The sequence below is a fragment of the Sander lucioperca genome, chromosome 13 (genome assembly GCF_008315115.2).
Source record: "Sander lucioperca isolate FBNREF2018 chromosome 13, SLUC_FBN_1.2, whole genome shotgun sequence".
In the NCBI taxonomy this organism is placed as follows: Eukaryota; Metazoa; Chordata; class Actinopteri; order Perciformes; family Percidae; genus Sander; species Sander lucioperca.
The window spans coordinates 29,077,065-29,100,204 of NC_050185.1; the positions used below are offsets into that span (position 1 = coordinate 29,077,065).

General features: G+C 42.5%; 1 protein-coding gene across 1 annotated transcript in view; it reads right to left on the reverse strand.

Annotated features, from left to right (window-relative positions):
- Positions 1–2,005: 2,005 nt before the first annotated feature.
- Positions 2,006–23,140, reverse strand: part of rars1 (arginyl-tRNA synthetase 1) — a 33,112-nt gene continuing 11,977 nt past the window's right edge. The window contains exons 9-15 of the mRNA XM_031307936.2: positions 21,832–21,936; positions 20,343–20,521; positions 20,047–20,156; positions 14,008–14,113; positions 9,192–9,364; positions 6,326–6,573; positions 2,006–2,382 (exon numbers count right to left, since the gene is read on the reverse strand). Coding sequence (XP_031163796.1) covers positions 2,273–2,382; positions 6,326–6,573; positions 9,192–9,364; positions 14,008–14,113; positions 20,047–20,156; positions 20,343–20,521; positions 21,832–21,936 — 1,031 coding nt within the window. The 3' untranslated portion in view covers positions 2,006–2,272. The remainder of the gene's footprint in view (positions 2,383–6,325; positions 6,574–9,191; positions 9,365–14,007; positions 14,114–20,046; positions 20,157–20,342; positions 20,522–21,831; positions 21,937–23,140) is intronic.

A 23,140-nucleotide genomic window follows, 5' to 3' on the forward strand; every position in this document is an offset into this window, starting at 1 on the left:
GAGGGGCGGACGCTGCGGAAAGCAATTACAGTTGAAATGCACGCAAAGCTATTCTCTCTCACTGATGCTTTCGTCTTGAATGTGTAGACTTTTTTACGTGACTGAAGCAGCTTACATGCTCACTGATGGCTGAAGTTGTCAGTCTCAATGAGACAATCGCTGTGAACACTGGTGCGGTATGTGTTGCTTTCATTCATTCCCCAGGCTCAAACGTTTGGACCTGACGGCTCCATGGAAACCTACCAGAATCCAACACGTGTAAATCAATGTTTAAAGAGAAAAACACTTGCTGTATTCACAAAACATTCAGGAGCTTAAAGTAGCTTCTTACTGGCCAAGTTGTACAGACGTGTCAGTCCTAACTTTTGTAGTCCTTAAGTATTTTGAAGCCGCCTACACATTATAAGCGATTTGCTCTCGGCGCACCGCTAGGTAGGGCGCAGAGCAAAGTGCAGCGCTGGTATTCGTCATCAAGTGTGGCAAGGAAGCTATTTCCCGTTGTTAGCTAACGACATGCCGTTATCTCATTGGTTGCGCTTTTGAAAGGTCAGCGGCAACTATGTCAAAGTTGAAATAATTTGAACTTTGAGCGCAGCGCAAAGCGGCAAATCCGAGCGGTGCGTGACGTCAGGGGTAGCGCAGCGTATAGTTGGGCGCAAATCAATGGAACGGCTGGCGCAAAGCGGTTTTGCCGCCGATCATGTGTAGGCGGCTTAAGAGTAATTCACAAAACATTTGAGTGCTAAAAGTACCTCCTACGTCTGAGAGAAGTCAATCAAGACTAGCAACTTTACCGTTTACTTCTTCGGTTACACTTTACTTGAAGGTATCTACATAAGAGTGACATGACACTGTCATTAACGTGCCATAAGCATTATAAACCAGTCATAAACATTTATGACATACGCTTCTGTCATTAAGTGTCATGCGGTTTTTGTCATGACAAGTTAGGGTTGGGGTTAAGGGTCATGTGTCATGACTGTCATGTGTTCATGACAGTGTCATGTCACTCTTATGTAGATACCTTCAAGAAAAGTGTTACCACTTTGCTCTCTTCGGTGCACCAAAGTTAATTTCTCTGCTGGGAACAAAGTGAGACTTCAGTCCCACTGGCATAGTTTCCTTGTGCTACTTTCAGATGGTTCTGAAAAAAAACAACACATTTTACTCCTTAATCATGACGCACCGTGTAACACAGATTCCTCAAAGAACTCCAAATGCTTTTTGCACAAACCCTTTACATATTTTTACTGATTTATCCATTCCAGACAGCCTTATAGCATCTTGACCCTGGTTCCCCTGTAAAGAAGTATGCACACCATTTAAAATTTCTAGCCCTTAAAAGCAATGATGAGTCTATCACTCCTGAGAAGTGAGAGAGCCCTCTGACAGAGGAAAAGACATTGACGAAACCATGATGACGTAATTTAGGCCTGGGCGATAGGGAGAAAACCAGATATCACGATATTTTTTACCAAATACCTCGATATCGCGGCGATATTCTAGGGTTGACAATTGGTGCTTTAACAAAATATCTTCACACTTAGACTTTAGATAAATAATCATCAGTAATGTGGACATAATGTCTAAGTGGGGAAAAGGCAAATAATAGAACAGCTAGAACAGTCTGGTAAGTTCTGAAAAGTACATCACTTTACTGTAATGCAGCCTTAAGACAAAATTAGTGTCATATCACCATGTTACGATATCCAAAATCTAAGACGATATCTAGTCTCATATCACGATATCAATATAATATCAATATATTGCCCAGCCCTAGGACGTATTCATTTTTGTTTTGGGTTAAGAACAGTTATTTAGTCCAGCTCAGGAGGAAATGACTCGAGTCGATTCACCTTTTTTAGCTTAAAAATTCTTAAAATCTGTCAGTTGAGGCTTTTCTTTTCTTTCACATTTTAGGTATCACAGTAGTTTAACAGTAACAATATGACTTCTGGCTTTAAACAAGGATCCACAATTTGAAAAGAATTGACAGCAGACTGGGTGACATTTTGGTTTCATATCGGTTCTTTAATAAAAAAAAAAAAAAAAAAAAAAAAAGATCCTTTACATGAGATGTTAATTATTTGACTTAAACGTGTTTTTCCTCCCAGGATGGATAGATTAACTTTGTCCAGTGAGTTTTTGGCTGTGACGTGAGTGAAAGAGACCGTTTACTGTTTTATTGTCGTCTCGTCCCTTCTCCTCCCATTCCTGTTCTGGATGCAGAAAGAAAAGAAAAAGACAAGAGGGAGGGAGGATCACTGCGACTTCACATCCTCCCGACAGGGTTGATGCCCAGGATGTCAAAGCATTTGGCCATGATGGCGGCCGTGGCTTCACAGAGCAGCATCCTCCACATGTTGATCTTCACCACCTCACCTGGAGAGAGAAGCAGAGATGTCACACGTAAATACCAAGGGGGTCAGCTTCTCCTCGGACCGCGAACCTCCTATGGCGCCATTTTAATGCTACAAAGCGATCACCCCCCGTTAGCATCCCATTGACTGCCATTCATTTTGACGTCACTTTGACAGCGAATAACTTTACATCTGAAGAGTTTAAAGACTCTATTTGTCCATTATTTATTTCTAAAGAAACACGACAATGTATAAAAGGCTCCATTACCTTGTATCTCACGTTATGGCTCCGTAGCAGACGTTTTTATAAAAATAGGCTAACGATTGTGTCATAACCACGCGACTTACTGTCGCATAGTAGAGGAATTACCGTATAGTACAGGAGAAGAGTGCAGGCAGTTTCGTCTCACATTAGCTGTTTAAGTGTAATTACTAATGTTAACTATCATTTTAGTGATCAATAATTAGCCTGTGCCTATGTTATCTCCTTACATATACCTACGCTCTCCGTCTCTGCTAGATTGGGAATGATTGAGATTTCTCTTGGCACAGCTACCAGAAGACTTCCAACTTTCAGACAGGTTGCTCACGTCACATTTACGTCTTCAAGCTCAGTTGGAGGCTGCTCAGTAACGCTCAGTGCTCACCGGAAAAGTGCTTCTAACGCCTTCACTGGTCTCCGTCCAGAGGCAACGGGATCTGTTGGTCCATTCTTATATACAGTCTATGGTAAATACTACAGTTAGTGGACAGATAGACTTACTGCTTACTTTTGGATTAAGGCCTTTACACACCGGGGACGTTTTTTTCGTGCGATTAATGCTGCGTTCCAGGCAACCCGTAACTCATGTTTTCACAACCTACTACCCGTGAAAGTGCCCTGGAACGGCAGTCAAACCCGCAACTTACTACTCGTGAACTCGTACCAGATGGTTGTACTCCCAGTTACAGTTTTTGACGTCACACATACATAAACAACAATGGCGACTCCTGTTGATGCTGTACAGACGCCGGTGGTTAACGGTGAGAAATAGAAATAAATAGACATAAATAGACAACGTAAAGTAATTCCGCACATTGTAATCAAAATACACATACGATTGTGTACTACTACAGGTTATGTTTATTAAATTAAGCCCAAAATATGTTACCGACTAGAAATTGCTAGTATCAGCTAGCGCTAGCTAACGTCAACGTTAGGTAGCCGCTAGTTAACGCTAGCTAGAAGGGTTTGTGGTGAGTCGTGACTTGAAGTCGTAACTTACGGGCTAAAAATTGTGTCTGGAACGCAGCATATTTCACACGTCAATATATTTTTCATCACGAGTACTTTCACACAGAACGCGAATATTATGTGGCGATAATGCGACGTCATTTTCCCCCGAAACAAGGTTGATTTTTCGAAACTTTTGTGACGCGAATAAAGACATCAACCAATCACGTTGTGTTGTTTACTGATGGGGATCATAATACAACAACACGGAGGTTGCTGTCCGAACCACAGACCAAACTTTATTAGTCCTTTCAACTATCACAAATGCAGCGTTTAAAGCATTAAAGCATGCAAACATGTTCTAGCAGAAACCCAAACTACAAATATGAACCTGAAAATGAGCATGATATGGGACTTTTAAGATTTAGCATAAAACAAGTATCTGATCACTTTCTAAAATACATTGTTAAAGATTAAACCAGTGGTTTCCAAATCCCATTAGTTGGTGAACCCTTGTAATAGATCAGTCTCTAGTTGGGGCCTCTGGAAATGTTATATCTCTCCATGAGTTGTTTTCATAAACGGCTTAAGGCTCAAATATTTCATGAAATAAGCTCAGATTACAGAAAAGTTTGAAAATGTATTATTTGTTGAGCAACGCTTTGTTTTTTCTTATTTGCAACATCATCTCGTAACTCCTCCGATTTATCTGGTGTTCTTATTATTATGACACAACACGAAGGTCAAACCAACGCTCCTCACGTCTGTCAGGACAGTTACTGCGCTGATATTGTAGTGTGAATTCAGCATACTAGATAACAAATAACACATCTAATAGAGACTGGATTATTGGGTGATTTGAAAAGAGCAAAAGAAGACCCCAGAGATGAGGTGAAGGGGATGAAGAGAGAAACACTGAGAAGTCACGCAGATGAGAGAAACAGTCGGAGGTGAACCGCAGAGCGAGAACAACAAGCAACAGAAGGTCAGAGGGCGCATTTAATGACGCTGCCATCGCACAGCGGCAGCCGACATCAAGCCAATGACCCGTACATCATGCAGCCACACGCAACATCCATGACCGTCCACCCCATCAGGCCAAATTGCTACGCGGAGCAGAAATCCAATAGAAATTAAGTCCGTAATGAGCAGCAGAGGGTGAATTAAGCAGACAGGTCGTTAAAGGGGCTCGAACGTCGATGATCGTCGACAGACGGCAAAATGAGTTTGTAATTTTCACAAACAAAGCAGACGCGGTCAACAATACACCGGACGGGGACAGAGTGCTGCTGACGCTGACGAGAAAGAAGCCTTGGGAAAGATAAAAGAGGCCAAGCAGACATTTCTGTTTGAAATGTGGGTAACACTTGACTTGAAGGTAGCTACATAAGAGTGACATGACACTGTCATGACACATGACACAGTTAGTGTTTGAAAAGAATCCAGATCTGGATCGCAAAACGCATGAAAATATAAATTAATGGTTTAAAAAAAAAAAAAAAAAATGTTCTTCGGCAATCTTATCAGGTTGCTAATGGCCTCCCAGTCGTCTATTATTTCCTGATAATGGACACCCCGTTGGGCATTAACCCATTAACATGTTGATGATTGTTCTTTTTTTAAACATACACCCCTTGAAAAGATGAATTCATGTACTGTATGTCAATCCAATAATCTCAACTGAAACTGAGTGAAGGCCCCATTTCATGGATCCTGTGACTTTTAAATCTGGCTCATAATCTGAGTCCACACACACACACACACGCAGTCTGAACAGTATACTTTCGAACAAAGAAACTATTTATAAATTAATAACCTCCAGCTGGGGAGAATTAGCATAATTAAGCAGGTTTTAAACCTAAAGTGCTAGCACGTCAGTGCACCGCAGGGATGGAATGCTAACAGAACCAAGTGGATGGCTAACAGCGTTCAGATGGCTTTCAGTGAAAACCCTCTCAGAGTGAAACCTCCCCCTAATTGGCTGACTCCCATCGAGAGCGTCGTGTTGAAAAAGATCCGCTTTTGTGTCTCCCTCTCGCCTTCTCGATCTTCTTCTATGAAAGACATTCTGGCCTTTACCACTCTTTTAGCGAGAAAACTGATTTTGCTTAAGTGGAAATCTTCCTCTACTCCAAACTCCTGGCCAGCTCAGCGCTTGTGTTTCATGTTTAAAACCGTTCTTGTGGCAGATATAGAGGCAGTGATGTTTCCTGTTTACTGGACGGGCTTCTCACACCGCCTCAAAACCAAGTCTGATCACAGGTGACATGATTGGCCACCGCAGCTTGACGTCAGTTGCGTCTCATCAGCTCGCCGCAGGCCCGCTGCTGTTTATTCCGGCACCCCCCCGCCCCAGCTCACTTAACACACTACCCCCAGTCAAAATGAATGGAAAGACCTGCGTTTTCACCGCACCGTCCGGCGGGCGTAAATGTCAATTGTTTGTCCCTGCAAAACTTAATAAACAAAGTGGGAAAAAAAAGAAAAGAAAAATTGGTTACACTTTACGTGAAGGTATCTACATAAGAGTGACATGACACTGTCATGAACGTGTCATAAACATTTTAACAAGTCATAAACGTTTATGACATAACGCTTCTCTCATTAAGCGTCAACTCAAGTTAGGGTTCATGTGTTCATGACAGTGTCATGTCACTCTTATGTAGATATCCTTAAGTAAAGTGTTACCGAAAAACCTCTGCTTGTTTGTTTTCTTTTGCACTGTTCGCCTGGATGGCGTTGGAAGACCTACCCGTCTGCCTGTCCTTCTCCACGCAGTAGCAGCTGTCGTAGAACTCTGTGAAGGTGGTGGCGAGCTCGTACAGGTAGTCGCAGAGCGTGTGCAGCAGCAGGTCGTCCAGGATCTTCTGCAGGATCTCCGGGAAACGGAGGATGCACTTGCCCAGCTTCCACTCCTTCTCGTGGTCCAGGAGGACCTCGGAGGTCTCGGCCGCTTTCCTCAGCGTGGCCTCGTCGATGTTCGCCAGGCGAGCTATGGACCTGCAGGAAAACAATAACACCGGTAAGGAGATGTCACAGAATCAATGTTTTCAGATCAGAATTTAGCAAAAGTGTTTTGTTTGGTTCAATGTGTCAATGAGAATGATCCTTTACTCAGGTAGAACAGGTTGTTTTGCTTTTTTTCAGTAATGATTTACATTGAAAATATCATGTGCATTTGCTGGTAAGAAATCACAGAATTTGAAGTAAATGTATCACCCAAGAGACGGAACGTTTGAAAAAATAAGGGAGGAGGAATTCACCATTATATATATATATATATATATATATATATATATATATATATATATAAATAAAAGTACCGATGGTGATTCTTTGGTATTTTCCTGTGAGTGTGGAGGTATTACACTATTATATTTTCAAAAGAAGACTTCTTTGACAAATTGTCACTTCTCAAATGTGACCATTTGCTTTATTATCAGTGTAAATTAAAGCGAGTTTTGAACTGTAAAAAAAAGTAATTTGTAGATGTTTTGACTTTGGGCCAGATTGACCAATACTATTACCAATATCTTAAAAAAATAAAAATAAAAAATAAAACCTTTTTGATATGCATTATAATTATTATTTTCAAAGATATGAGCTATTTTCTGAAGATATGTACTGAGAAGGACACTTGACTGTGAGCTGCTGCCACACTGAGTGCTCTATCGACACATAGTAGAACATCGAATCCTCTCAGGCAAGACTGGAAAAAGAGAAGATCAATCTTTTGCCGGGCACTGTGCCACCCGGAGTCTAACACCCCCCAGGGAAACTGGAGAGGAAGGGGGATCAACGCAGCACTCTGCAGCCAGGAGACGGTCACTCGATACAGGTGATAAGGGGTGAGAAGAAATTGGGCCGTGCTGACTGGAAAGACCCCAAAGACTAATCCCCTTGGCAACGAGCTCCATCGAGGGTTGGAGCAGCAGATCTGATATGGGTAATGAAAGTGTACTGGGACTAGTCGGAGGTTCTCCAACAGGGCAGAGTGGAGAGGAGGACACAGCCGAGGCAGAAACGCGCCCGAGGAACTCAATTTAACTTTCCAGATACTTTTTGCACCCCAAAGTGAAAAGTCAAGCTGGCTTACTAGACAGACGGCCTGAACATAGTCATGTTTTCCTTCTGCATCGCCATATGTGAACTAATCAAGCACTATTTGTACCCCGACAAAATCTCAGAGTCACATATCAAAGTGGGGTTAAAGTTACCAATCAGCTGTTAAACGACAATAAGAATTTTGACCGATTAATACAATTAGTTAAACAGTTTAAAAAAAGTTAAAAACAATACAAAAAGGTAATTAAAAACAGGGTTTTTTTGCATCGCAAGAGAAAAATGGGCTATACAATCTATTTATGAACTGCTAGGTAACTTTCTAGTGCAAAACAGTTACAGTGAAGTGGCTGTTTAATGCGACCGATACAGGAGCTGTTTTAATGGAGTCTCATGTTAAATTGCTCCATGACATGTATTAAAGGTCCCATGGCATGAACATTTCACTTTGTGAGGTTTTTTAACATAAATATGAGTTCCCCCAGCCTGCCTATGGTTCCCCAGTGGCTAGAAATGGTGATAGGTGTAAACCGAGCCCTGGGTATCCTGCTCTCGCTTTGAGAAAATGAAAGCTCAGATGGGCCGATCTGGAATCTTCTCTTTATGATGTCATAAGGGGAAAGGTTACCCCCCCTCCCTTTCTCTGCTTTGCCACCCAGAGAATTTGGCCCGCCCATGAGAAAAAGAGACATCATTGTTTGCAAACGAGCAAAGCATGGCAGTTGGTCAAGGCCACACCCCCACCCTCCACCTTGCCCCCCCCCCCCTCTCTCCTCCTCAACAGCATTTAAAGCTACAGACACAGAAATGGCACATCCTAAGGAAAGCTCATTGTGGGACTGGATCTAGTGGCTGTAATTCTGCACCAAGGCTGAATTTCAGGAAAGAGACTTCAGATACAGTATTAGGGGACCACTAAGGTCTATATAAAAGAGACTTCAGATACAGTATTAGGGGACCACTAAGGTCTATATAAAAGAGACTTCAGATACAGTATTAGTGGACCACTAAGGTCTATATAAAAGAGACTTCAGATACAGTATTAGGGGACCACTAAGGTCTATATAAAAGACTTCAGATACAGTATTAGGGAACCAATAAGGTCTATATAAAAGAGACTTCAGATACAGTATTAGTGGACCACTAAGGTCTATATAAAAGAGACTTCAGATACAGTATTAGGGGACCTCTAAGGCCTATATAAAAGAGACTTCAGATACAGTATTAGTGGACCACTAAGGTCTATATAAAAGAGACTTCAGATACAGTATTAGGGGACCACTGAGGTCTATATAAAAGCATCCAAAAAGCAGCATGTCATAGGACCTTTAACTGTTACACAGTGAATATTGAACTTTGGCTTAATTTCTTTTTGTATCTGGCAGAAAAATCGCATTTAGATTTTTCTCAACAAATCGTTTAGCCCTCAGCTTACAACAAAACAATATTGGGGGAAAAGCTGAATGTTTCAACAGTTTAGTATTTTAACTTTTGCATCAACGCAGAAGCAGAGTTCACGTTTCAGTAATATGGTGAACTTGAGAGTGAGCCCTCACCTGATGCGAGTGAAGGCGTAGAGGAGGTACGCCGCTGTGTTGCCCCGGTCGTCCAGCATCTTGTCAAACGAGAAGACGTAGTCGTTGATGCGGTTGTGGGAGAGGTCGGCGTATTTGATGCAGCCAAAGGCGACCGACCTCTGGGCTTTGGTCAGCTCCTCGGGGGTCAGGACCTGCAGAAAGACAATTTCAACACAGTCAAGTTATTTTAATGACACAGACCTATTCAAAAGACAATAATCCTACCAATAATTCTTGAGGCAGCATTAAATATTCTGATAACTATGTAGCCTTTATCAGCTTGTAATTACTACAGGCAGTACATCACCTTACGCTAAAACCGTCAGTGGAATTTAATCCAAATGATAAATTTAATTCGGTAACCTCAGGCAAAGCTTAAATTGACTTATTAAGTCATCGCCTTCCCTTGAATCTGTGTGTGTGTGTTACGTGTCTGATACCAAAAGGAGGGAACAGAGTGAGGACGGGGTTATGCAGAAAGTTTTCCTGTCAAGCAGAGCATAATGGACTGAGGACATGACATGACATGACATGACAGGAGAAAGAATGACAATATAGAACACAACATGACAAGAAACACAGGGACAGGTCATAGAATGGCATTATTATTATTATTATTATTATTATATTAAAGCAAGGGGCTTCAACGTTTTAAGCCAAGGACCCGTCGGCTGAAAAAGAGATGGAGCACGCACCCCTTAATACATTTAGGGCCCTATCTTGCACCCGGCGCAGCACAAAGCCAGACGCAAGTGTCTTTGCTAGTTTAAGACTGACGCAGTTGTCAATTTCCCGTCCAGCGCCCGCATCGTTTAAATAGCAAATGCACCTGCGCCCATCTGTGCGCCCATGGGCGTGCTGGTCTTACAGGAAGGTGTGTTCAGGTGCATTCTGGGCGTATTGCAATGAGCTTGAGGCATCGGAAAGCGGTCGCGCCATTGACCAACAAAAACCTGGTCTAAAGTCAATAACGCAGCATTTCATTGTTATTTTAACAGAGCATTAGTAAAATGCTCCTAGGCTCGTGCACAGCGCACACACACTATGCTTGTTACACACACAGGGACGCACAGCAGCACACACACATGCAGAAGATTAAAAATCTAAATATTACAATGTGAAATAGTATTATATGATCTGCTCGCGAGCTTTCACTTCACGCACGAGCAAATCAGTTTCTTCTTCTGAAAATCTCTCCTTCCTGCTTAGCAAATCCTCCATCATGATAACAATGCGCCAAGGTCCAAACACGCCTGGCTTTTAAAGGGAATGGGAGATGACACTGATTGGTTTCTTGCATGTTACGCCCAAAACACACCTATGAATTAATGAAGACACTAAGTACAACCCTTTAGAACCATGCACCTGGCGCACGGAACCTTTTTCCGCCGTTAAACTATATAAACATTTTATTGGTAACACTTTATTTGAAGGGGTGTGCATAAGACTGACATGACACCGTTAAGACATGACACCTGTCATGAACATGTCTTGTTTCATGTCAAGTCGTCATAACACAGATTGTTCTCTTCGTTAAAGTCAAGTTGTCATGGCAAAGACTTCTCCAACAATGCTAACTTTGCATTAAAAGTGTCATCATTTACTGAATGACAAATAACATGTCATGAACACTCAAAATGACTCCCTCCATGTTCATGAAAGGTGTCATTTCATAATAATGACGGTGTCATGTCAGTCTTATGCACACCCCTTCAAATAAAGTTTTACCATTTTATTTTTTTCCCCCCCCCAATGGTGATTTACAGTTTTACTGGGCTTTTTCAATGTGAACTAAAGCCACACGAGAGCAGCGTTTACTGTGCTCCGTGGCTGCAACACAACAAGCGGCTGGAAGTATAGTGGCCGCCAACGGAAACAAAAAAATTTGGAACCCATGATCAGATTTGAAACAATTCCCGATGATTCCATCACCAGTCATTTTTGAAACGATTTCAAGTTGGAACCGGTTCTCGATGCCCAATCCTAGTTTCCCCCCAGTACTGGTAACGGTTCACGCATCAGCGAGAGGGGTGGGGACGGACGCTTGAAACGTTTTGTTCCGCTTTGAAAGACGGGGATGACCAAAACAGGTTGGGAACCACTCAGTTAATCAATACTGAAAATAATTGTTTTTTTAAAGCCAGAGCTGCAACCAGCAGTGGAAAGAGTATTCTGATCCTTTACTTAAGTAAAAGTACTAATAGCACACTGTAAAAAATACCCTTTACAAAAAAATGTCCTGCAGTGAAAATGTTACTTAAGTAAAAGTATGTAAGCATCATCAGGAAAATGTACTTAAAGCTACAATATTTCTCTCTCAAATGTAGCGGAGTAGAAGTAGAAAGTGGCATGAAAAGAAAAGACTCAAGTAAAGTACCTCAACATTTGTACTTAAGTAGAGTACTTGAGTAAATGTACTTAGTGATATACCACCACTGGCTGCAACTGACAAGTATATTCATTATCGATAAATCTAGTGATTATTTTCATTAATGATAAATCAAGCGATTCTTTTCTCAATTAATCGATCCCAGAGACAAAGGTGAGGCCTTCAGATCACTTATTATGTCCCGGCAACAGTCCAAAACCAACATTATCAATCTAGGAGCATACATAAAGCAGCAAACACAACATAAAGAACGTGGAACCCAACTTGTTTGATAAATAACTCTAAAGATCCAGACACACAAAGCCGATAATCGGCCGTTGGACAGTCTGGCGAGGTCGGTGACTCGAGTCTGTTCGGTGTGTTCCGTGCCGTCGTCTGTCCGAGGGGCCGTCGGCCTTCATTTTGGCCGATTTGACGTGTGTAATCGGTGGGGCGGGCACTGCCGGCAGTCAGACTCAAATGACCCATCTGATTGGTGGAGTGGTAACCCAGAAACGGGGAGCGGGATGAGCGTGACTAGAGTCTCTCAAAATCTGACGAAAATCTTTTTAAACTGACCTTTGTTGATCTGAAATGAAGACAGATTCAGCAACTGCACGGCCTATTTCTCTATTCTCTCTGTTTTCAGAAACACGTTTCGGTGAACTATTTTAGTACAATATGAGATCGTATTCTGAATGAGCCGCCATGACAGTCTGTCTTTGAATTTCTGGAGAAACCAGACCCACGTGACGCGTTCGTCCAATCAGCTGACGGTTATCGTTTTTGGGCAACAATACAGATTGGCGCCGTCTGCTGTTATGGAGACGTATTACGTCTCGTCTCTTTGCTGTGTTCAGAAGCACTTTTTTGACCAACTCGAGCAGACTGATCAGTCCAACTGCCTTTTCTGCCGAGGGTCGGCCGTCTGGTTGGTGTGTCTCGACCTTAAGAAATAATCTGCATCTATTTGGATAATCCATTAATTGTTTGACAGTTTACTAGTTGACTAATGAGATGAACGGACTAATCGTTGCAGCTCCAGTTAAAGGCCAAATGCCAAGCCGTAGCTGGCAGGGCAGACATACAGGGATAGGACCAAAGAGGTCAGGGAACAGTACGACATGACAGTACAGGGAATACCAGGACAACACAGGAAAGGACAGAACATAACAGGATACAAAAGTATTAAAAGAATACAACAGAAAATAGGACAGGAGTAAATAATACAAGACAGAAGAACTGGAGGAAACCAATCTTAGCGGCAGCGTTAGCGGCGCAGGCTGAGGTTAACGGAGGCTAGGGTTTGGGTTTGTTTTAATGAGGCAGGGTTAGCAGATGGTAGACGTAGGCACCGACCCAGACAGGCAGCAGAGCGCCAGGCCTGCAGTGAAACTGGGTTGGCAACGGGTTCCCACAACCTTATCAGCATTAAAATCATTGCAGTTCAACTAGAAGTCACTGACTGTTTACACTGCTACAAGTGCTCCAGATAATACTTAACCAGGTCAGGTTCTGTTGGTTTTTTTACACACACACACACACACACACACACACACACACACACACACAGACAGAGCTGTGTTTGTCTTCTTTATTAAATTGTTGTTTTATCCTCCAACACCAGATACAAGTTAATTCCCCCCAATTTAAATCTTTTCAGTGACAATGTGCAGTTCAGGGGATCTCAGGCAAAACCACTCATTCACTACCATTACACGACTCTGTGTGCCGTGAAAAACTGTCTGTGAAGAACTTTTCATTTTATATTTGGTAATCCTGTTTGTTGGTGCATGGAGAAAGGTCAGGGGATCGCCAACGTCAGTAGGATTCATCCTCTGTGTCCATCCTGTGTCCAGGGTTCTCCATACCATTATAAGGCTTAGGCTTGGTGGGTGGCTTCCGGGCCTTGTTAGTAGAAAGTTATTAGAAAGTAGTTCAAGTGGTGGATTATCCAGAGTAACAAGAACACACTTTTTGGGGAATGAATGTTGTCTGTGAGCCTCACAAATGAAATTGACCTCCATTGTATTGGTGCGCAGGCAGAAATGTCAGACACTAATATCTTCAAAACCTGGACAATAAAACCCAAAGCTGTCTGCGTGGCTAGACGCCACTAGAGGTAAGAGAAACGTTGCCCTTTATTAATGTCACCTTTCACTTTCAGTTTATGAGACAGTAAACGTGTCCGACAGCAGGGAGCAACTTTTTTTATGATGTTCAAAAGTAAAAAGCTATGGGTATGGGTTTCATATCCTCACAAAATGATGCCCAAAAACATACACTCATCCCGTTGTAAATCAGGGGAGAGAGATGAGACACACCCTGGCATCAAAATGATCGAGAAAGAAGGGAGAGATGGTCTCTCTCCTCCTTCATTCCCTCCATCAGCAGCCCCTGTTGCTAAAGAAAGGATGGCGTTCTCACCTTGTCCCTCTCCTTCTCTTTCAGTTTGTCCATGGACCTCTTCAGTCCCTCCTCCAGCAGGTCCATCAGCCTCACGGTGTCGCCAGACCGGGTCTTAAACTTCTTCCTGAGCAAGAAAGACAAGAAGCAAAACGTTCAGTGAGAGATTACTGGCAGGGCTCAGCGCAGGCCACGGCTCTCTCTGCATAAGAATGGTGGAGAATAATCCGTAAAAAAAAAGGTCCACGTGGAACTCAAATGTTGGTTAAAATAAACGAGTGAGGCCTACACCCAAGAATTCTGCTTGCTTGTATTTTTTGTTGTTCATTTTGCACAAAAGTTCTTAATTAAATCAGAAAATTGTCAGTACTTTTCATTTGTAAAGTCTTTAATTCACACAAGAAGTATACAAAAATAGGCTTTACCGTGTGGTTATTTCATATAGACTACTTATTAAAATAGATGAAAACATTCTATATCATGATATTTATCGGTTATCGAGATATGAAATGACCTATATCAGGATAGAAGATTCGGGCCACATCGCCCAGCCCTACTCCAGACTAACTTTTTTTTTTACTAGGAGCACTGTAGCCCCTAACTGAAAATGTTTGGGGCACAGGCAGAAAATGTAGGGAGCGCACACCTTCTAAATCGACCTGCACTTCATCTCATTATCTCATCTAGTGCAGCAGCTACAGTTCGTGGCGTTGTTGTTTTTGTTAAATCTGAGCCACGTAAACTCCCTCAGCCGGAAACAGTGTGTTCTCGCCTTTTTCGCCACGGCATCTTCTGTCTAACTCGCCGACGTTTGCAGCCGAAGATGGGGGAAAGAAATGCGTCGATGGTGTGTTTCGCCACGGTTGACTTTTACTTTTTACGGTGAAAGCGAGACACACGAGTGTAGATGGCGTTATACACGCAGTTCGGAGGCAGACTCGCTCCTTTCTCAACATGAAATTAAAAAAAAGTTGCAGATCGCACACACACCAGTAGTGGACAAAAAATACTCACGCCGTCTCAAAAAAATGCGACCATTATATATGATGTAACAGTTGATCCTATCTTTCAGTTTTGGAGCAATAGGTATGAGACACGAGGGAATTCTTTAAAACTTTACCCTAGAACATGCCTGTCTGAAAAGAGAAAGAATTTTTTCACACTCCGTGCGGTAAAATCACGGAGCAAGCTTCCAGAAGAAGTTGTGCGTTCCCCTTCAATTAATTCTTTTAAGAATAAGTTGGATACATTTTGCCTGTCAAAAGGTGTAATGTATAATTATTAGTGCTGTCAGTTAAACGCGTTATTAACGGCCTTAACGCAAGCCCATTTTAACGCCGTCAATTTGTTTATCGCGAGATTAACGTTCTTTTTGGCCTAGCAAACTTTGTAGTTTTTTTTTCACTTGCTGTTGCAACAACTAGTAACGTTAGAAAAACTACAACAACACACCGGATCTAGCTAGACCGGAAACAAAACAACTGGCACGCTGCACACACTTGTTTGGGCCAAAGAGTAGTAGGCTAACGTTACGTTTTGAGCGGATGGCGAGCACGAGACGCCGAAATGGATGCCAATAAGATTCTGAATGAAAGTTTACTTTTAAAAAGTTGCCAAATGGTTCCATTGACAAGACCAAAGTGATCTGTGTGTTTAGTCGTCGTGAACTGAGCTATCATCGCAGCACGTCCAGTCTGAAATACCACTTGATGGCCAAGCACACAGCTGATGGCAATTCTCCGCCCCCTCGTCAAAGCCAGGCCGATCCACTTTTCTATGTTGATAAGAGCATTATAATGAGAAAAAATAATGGGACAAAAAGAAATCTAGGGACATTTAGAATAGATAAAAATGTGCGATTAATTGCGATTAATTGTGAGTTAACTATGCCATTAATGCGATTAAATATTTAAATCGTTTGACAGCACTAAGCTTGTCAGTAATTTATGTAACTTATTTATGAATTTTTAGAAAATTTCAATCATGAAATTAATGTGTTTTATGAAAACATGTTAAAATGTGAATATATATATATATATATATTTTTTTTTTGTTTTGTGTTTGCGTCTGGAATAGAGGATTTTATATCATGTACCAGAACTTTTTTCAATAAATTTCAATAAATACATTTCAATAAAATGCGAGTCTGGAGCCCTGTTCTGGTAAACTCTTAAGAGTCCAGAAACCCCCAAAAACATATAATCTGGGAAATAAAATAAAAGATAACGAGACGGTGGGGTGACTTTCTGTGCTGTGACGTCTCAACAGGTACCGGAGGTTTGACCTTCCGTCGCCAACAACTATCACGACAACAAACTATTAAACGACTTCCGCTTGCCGACGCCTCGGGGAGATACATTTTGTACAATCAACCAAATCAGATGAGCGTTACAAGCAGAACATGAGCCAAACACTTAATAACCCCAGTTTTTTTTCTCCTCTCTTTACTTGCAGCTATAACATCTCCCCCCGTGGCTGCTCTTATTGTCTGGATGAGCAATTATGAAAACAGCATGATAAATTTCTAATGGCGTTTGGAGTAGCGCAGCCATTGTGGGGCCAATTCACGCCCACTCAGGTTACTGTGGGGCGTTTAGCAGCACTTAGTTACGGCCTCTGCGAAGCGTAACATCAACCTCCTGCCTGGGCTTTGCTCTTCTTCTCTGGACGATTGATTAGGGGAAAAAACAACAGCGTGACAAATAGTGTTCCAATTATAGCGCCTGCACACCAGTAATCACTGCTTATTATAAAAGGGAATAAATAATACACAGGGGTATGTACAGTATACACACTGTAAGTACAAATGCATTAACCGGGACATCAAAGCCAGATTGTGAAGTAGGGCTGCAACTAACGATTATTTTCACTGTCGATTAATCTGTCGATTATTTTCTCGATGAATCGATTAGTTGTTTGGTCTCTAAAATGTGGATCAGTTTTTCCCAAAGCACAAGATGACGTCCTCAAATGTCTTATGTCCACAACTCAAAGATATTCAGTTTACCGTCACAGAGGAGAGAAGAAACTAGAACATATTACGTAATCACGGAAGGCTTGTATCATGTGGACGCGCCGACAGTTTTGTTGTCATTACTTAGAATTCCTCATGTGGGCGGCAGAAACTCTGCACCATAGCTTTAAGCTGAAAGCAGAGGCCTGTACTACTAATCAAGATCAACATGCCCTGGATTTATTTCAGTTACCCGGCTTCACCTAACCTAACAACCGCGGTCCCGTGTGTCACGACGGTGGTTAACGACTAGTTCAATCAACCCAGGGTTTCCCAATCCAGCGACGCACGTTCACATAAAAGAGGCGGTGTTTGCACAGCACGACCATACATACCAAACCATACCAAACATCTACCAGAGCCGCATATTTTACATAAGGAGAGTAAACTATAAATGCAATATGCAATACAGTCCCTGCTTCCTAAAACAGGAAGGAAAGCCGGCAAAAAAATAGCCGACGCTGTAAATGCGTAAATCACAACGCTTATTAATATCACTTCCCCATCAGTCAGGCACAAGATCTGACCATAATTACACTTGTAAAGGACAAGTGTATAAACTGTTGTAGCTTTAGCCTTTTATTTCAGTTGCAACCCTGGCAGTGGGAAGCGATCGTGAGAGCAAATAAAACATAAAAACATATTCAACATTCAAACTGATGTGATGCATTGGCAACATACAGCTCAAGAAGCCGACAAATAGCCTATACGTAATTCCCTCCACTGAAAATTTATATCTTAAATAAAAATACCCATCAGGGAATGTTAACGGGGTTGTCGGTCTCTAAATGTTTTAACTTTTTTCTCTCTCTCTCTCTCTCTCTCTGCGCACCGAGCTCCAGCTGATCTTCTAAGAATGGTGACACCGTTATCAGTTGAGTATTGATTGGTCGGTAGGCGGTGCTTTTACACCGGTTGATCTCTAATCTCCAACTTAACCTGCTCCCGACCAGGTTAGGTGTTCAGCATAAGTTACCACGGTGACTGAACCCGATCACAAGTGATCCACCGTCGTGATACACAAAACCCTGGGCTGAACCTGAAGTTACCTCGTTAACGCCAAATCTTGCTTCGCAGTACAGGCCTCAGGTCTCAAACTCGATCTCATGTTGTTGTCCAACTTTTAATTGCTGTTACTTTTCAGTTCCCTCCCACACGGCGTAATAACAGCTCCGCATCCGAGCTCAAACACTCACTGTACCGTTTGTGGAGCAGCAGCTGTATACTTCCCCTTTTTATTTGTAAACAATGTAGTCATGTAGTAAAATTCTGCTTTTTTTTTATGTATGACAATAAATGCAATAAAAAACATGAAGCAGCGGTGATAAAGACGCAGTGAAGGACATCCAGATGATTAAAGTGTGGTGGAGGTGGAGGTGAAGACTCAGCCTTCGGAGGAGATGCTCGTCGTCGTTGCTCGGGTGACGGGGATTTGGATCGCTGTCAAGCGGTTATTAGTCTGTATGGAGCTACAACACTCAGTCCTTTAAACGCTCCCAGTGTCAACACTGTCAGAGTCGGGCGTTTTACTGCCACAGAGGCTCCACATTTAACCACTCAACTTCCACCAGTTTTAACTGGACTGTGACTGATTTAGGGATTAATGTAAAGGCCCAGACACAGAGCCGATAATCGGCCGTTGGACAGTCTGGCGAGGTCAGTGACTCGAGTCTGTTCGGTGTGTTCCGTGCCGTCGTCCGTCCGAGGGGCCGTCGGCCTTTATTTTGCCCGATTTGACGTGTAGAATCGGAAGGCGGGCACTGCCGGCAGTCGGACTCAAATGACCCATCTGATTGGTGGAGTGGTAACCCGGAAACGGGGAGCGGGATGAGCGTGACTAGAGTCTCTCAAAATCTGACGAAAATCTTTTAAACTGACCTTTGTCAATCTGAAATGAAGACAGATTCAGCAACTGCACGGCCTATTTCTCTCTTAAAATGTTTTCAGAAACACGTTTCGGTGAACTATTTTAGTACAATATGAGATCGTATTCTGAACGACCCGCCATGACAGTCTGGCTTTGAATTTCCGGAGAAACCAGACCCACGTGACGCGTTCGTCCAATCAGCTGCTGGTTTTCATTTTCGGGCGACAATACAGATTAAAGCCGCCTGTATTACGTCTCGTCGCTTTGGTGTGTTCAGAGGCACTTTATTGACAAACTCGGGGACACTGATCAGCCCAACTGCCTTTTCTGCCGAGGGTCGGCCGTCTGGTTGGTGTGTCTGCAGCTTAAAAGCATGCGTCGTTTGAATTAGGGCTGCACGATGTGAGGAAAATATCGAATTGCGATTATTTTGACGGGTACTGCGATGTGATTCACCATATTGGAGGGAATGATCATTATTGTACCCTTATTCTCATTTTCATTGAAAAATATTAAAATTTAAAAAACGTAAATGATTATAGTGTGATTTTTGCGAGGATCTGTACCAAAGAAAGATTTTTTTTCTTTAGTCTGTAGGATACGATTTGTAGGCCGAGACATCTCTGCAACAGATTCAGATCATTCAGATATGTGTCAACCATTCATTCAGAATGATTTGACACATATTTTGCCTTTAACAAATACAAATATGCGATTTTGCACTAGTCCATATTGCGATATCGATAAAACGGATACTAAAAAAATTGTTTGAACTCCATATTGCCAGCTTTATTTTGGGGCAAGGAAATATGCTTTCTTGCTGAGAGGTTGATAAGAAGAGCCATACCACTCTAGTATTTGTTTGATTAGTATTAGGCCTGCACGATATGAGGAAAATATTGAATTGTTATTATTTTTACTCATATTGCGATTGCGATATGATTCACAACATTGGAGGGAATGATCATTTTTCTATCATAATTCTCATTTTCATTGAAAATTAGAAAGAAATAAAATTAAAAGAAATTAAAATGATTATAGTGTGATTTTTGCGAGGATCGGCACCAAACAAAGATGTTTATAGAAATATAGCCAGGAGACAATTAGCTTAGCATAAAGACTGACACATGGCACAAACCAGTGTCACAAAGAGTCGGCTCTGTATGTGCTTGAAACTCACTTGTCCTCCCCCAGCACCACTCCAAAGCCTGCGTGCTCCACCCGGGTCACCTGGGGGTTGTACCAGCCAATCATCTGCGCCGCAGCAAACACCACCTGGAAGTGTGTGGCCTAAAGGAGAAAATACACACACGGTTGAAATTGCTGTGAAACAAAAGGTTGCTCTGCTCCCCATTAGATATTTTAGATTCTAACATTCTGTCTTTGTTCTTCTGTCCAGCTTCATCTGTACACTCAGTCATCCTTCTACCTCAACTCCCCATTCTCTCTCTCTCTCTCTCTCTCTCTCTCACTCACCTGTCCGCTGTCTGTGACGTAGATGATGATGTCGGCTTTCTCGGTGAAGAGTCGGTGGTGCAAGGCCGCGAGGTCCGACGTGTCGTAGGTGTACCCGCCGTCCGACTTGACGACGGTGAGGGGGATGGACTGGCCCGGGGCGAAGACAATCTTACGACCCTCGTCCAGCTCCACCAAGCCTGAGGAAAGAGGAAAAGAGGAAAGAAACAAAATGAAAGTTAAAGTAAAAGATGGATGGTTAGGTGAGCAGGGTACACAAGGGATGGGGGGGGGGGGGGGGAAGTTGGATTGAAATGAGAGAAAGGAAAATGACCCAAGATGATGGTTTTATGAGAGAAAAAGAGTAATAGTATAATAATGGGTATGATTGGAGGGGGAAAAGGAGAAAGAGGAGATAATGAGCAAAATGGGGAATAAAAAAAGTGCAGAAAAAGAGGGGGAGAAGAAGAAATTAGACAACACAAAAAAAAATAGAAAGGGACTTTTAAGGTTTGGAAGAAGACATTTATGAGACAGTATTGCCCCCTGGTGGTCACAAAAGGAAACAGCAGATTTCAAACGCATTGCATGTTGAGGGTTTTGTATGAAGTATTATTGGTGCAAAGCCTTTAATAACCCCAGAGGATAAAAGGCACGGCTTGAACATGTACAGAGGCACAACAGGGACTCAAACTGAGACCCACAAAAAGACCATTCTTATTCCGAAGCGGATCAAAAGTGAATCATAATGGAGGGGGGGGAAAAAAATGAACGTTTTCTCTGATAATCTCCTGAGAAAAGTCTGAAGGCGCCGACACACCGAGCCGATAATCGGCCGTTGGACAGTCTGGCGAGGTCAGTGACTCGAGTCTGTTCGGTGTGTTCCGTGCCGTCGTCCGTCCGAGGGGCCGTCGGCCTTCATTTTGGCCGATTTGACATGTATAATCGGTGGGGCGGGCACTGCCGGCAGTCAGACTCAAATGACCCATCTGATTGGTGGAGTGGTAACCCAGAAACGGGGAGCGGAAAGAGCGCGACTAGAGTCTCTCAAAATCTGACGAAAATCTTTTTAAACTGACCTTTGTGGATCTGAAATGAAGACAGATTCAGCAACTGCACGGCCTATTTCTCTCTTAAAATGTTTTCAGAAACATGTTTCGGTGAACTATTTTAGTACAATATGATATCGTATTCTGAATGAGCCGCCATTATGGTCTGTCTTTCAATTTCCGGAGAAACCAGACCCACGTGACGCGTTCGTCCAATCAGCTGCCAGTTTTCATTTTTGGGCGACAATACAGATTAGCGCCGTCTGCTGTTATGGAGACGTATTACGTCTCGTCTCTTTGCTGTGTTCCGAGGCACTTTTTTGACCAACTCGGGGACACTGATCAGCCCAACTGCCTTTTCAGCCGAGGGCCGGCCGTCTGGTCTGTGTGTCTGCAGCTTTAGAGTGAAAACACCAGCGTCCAGCTATCCTGCTGTGACCTTTGACCTGCTGCACACTGACCTTTCTCCTCGAACTCCTTCACCACCTTTGTCATCATGTCCTGGTAGAAGGACTCTCCTCTCTCGACGATCTGGATGTCCAGGCAGTCGTAAACCTTCTGAAACTCTGAAACACACACAACCGCCATTTAAGTAGTAGTTTTAAGACCAATTAGTAAAAAAAAAAAAAAAACAAGAAAGAAAAGAAAACAAAGCTAGATAGAACTGTACAACTGAATGAACACAAGCTGACAGAATGTAAAATCACAGAAGTTTATTTGGGGTGTCGTTTTATTCACCTTTGTAATAAATAGGGCTGGTTTATAAAAACAAACAGATGTTTCCGATTTAAATCGATTTCCGTTTGTATGGTCCGATATCGATTCATAAAATCGATTTTTGTTTGTATCATAAGAAACTAAAAGACCTAAGGAATCCATTGGTATCAACCATGCCAGCTTGTCGGTTAGGGGGTTAAATAACGCTCCAAAGTTTGGCTACATTTTGTTGAGGGGAAAAACTGGTGTGGCCATTTTTTTTAAAGGGGTCCCTCTGTCACCTCAAGATGTGAATGAAATGTCACTCAATACTGACTGTAGAGTCTGTAGAGCTGCACTTTATTGTGTGTTCATGTTAGGCCTCCTGCACACTGGCTGCGCGGCCTGAGCGTGGCGTTTCCGTTGCGTGTCAGCTGCGTGGCGGCTGCATGGATTTTTCTCTGTCTTTGCACACCAGAAACGTGTCTGACGCGGCGCTGCTGCTGCTAGCCTTGTCTGTACACATGGATGTTTCCCATTGATAAAATGAAATGTTAAACATAAATATAGACTGATTTGATTACAGCAAAGACAACATCAGTAATATTGACGGCAAAATAGGCTACAGAATATTTTGTTCTGTTCTGACAGGTGCAATATTTGAAAATCTAATTATTTATCAAATGACATTTATATCTGCATTTATGTCAAAACCTAGAGACTTTCAAGCATCAACATGTCATTTATTAAATGTATTCGAGTCAAAATGACATATAAACATCTTTTCCTATTCTATTTTGCCTGAAAATAGGCGTCGGTCCTATTTCTAGCATGCTCGCGTTTTTTTGAGACGTGCATGTCACGCAGGCAGTGTGCAAGCTCTAACCTGTTAACATGGGAGCCGAAATAAAAACGGACACGCCACACAGCTGAGACGCTCACGCCACGCAGCCAGTGTGCAGGAGGCCTTAAAAAGTGCATTAATGTAACTGCTTTGGGGTCAATTCTTATACCCAAGCAAAATTGGTTTTGCGACTGAAATATCCCAAATGGACATTGACTGGGAAATCGGAG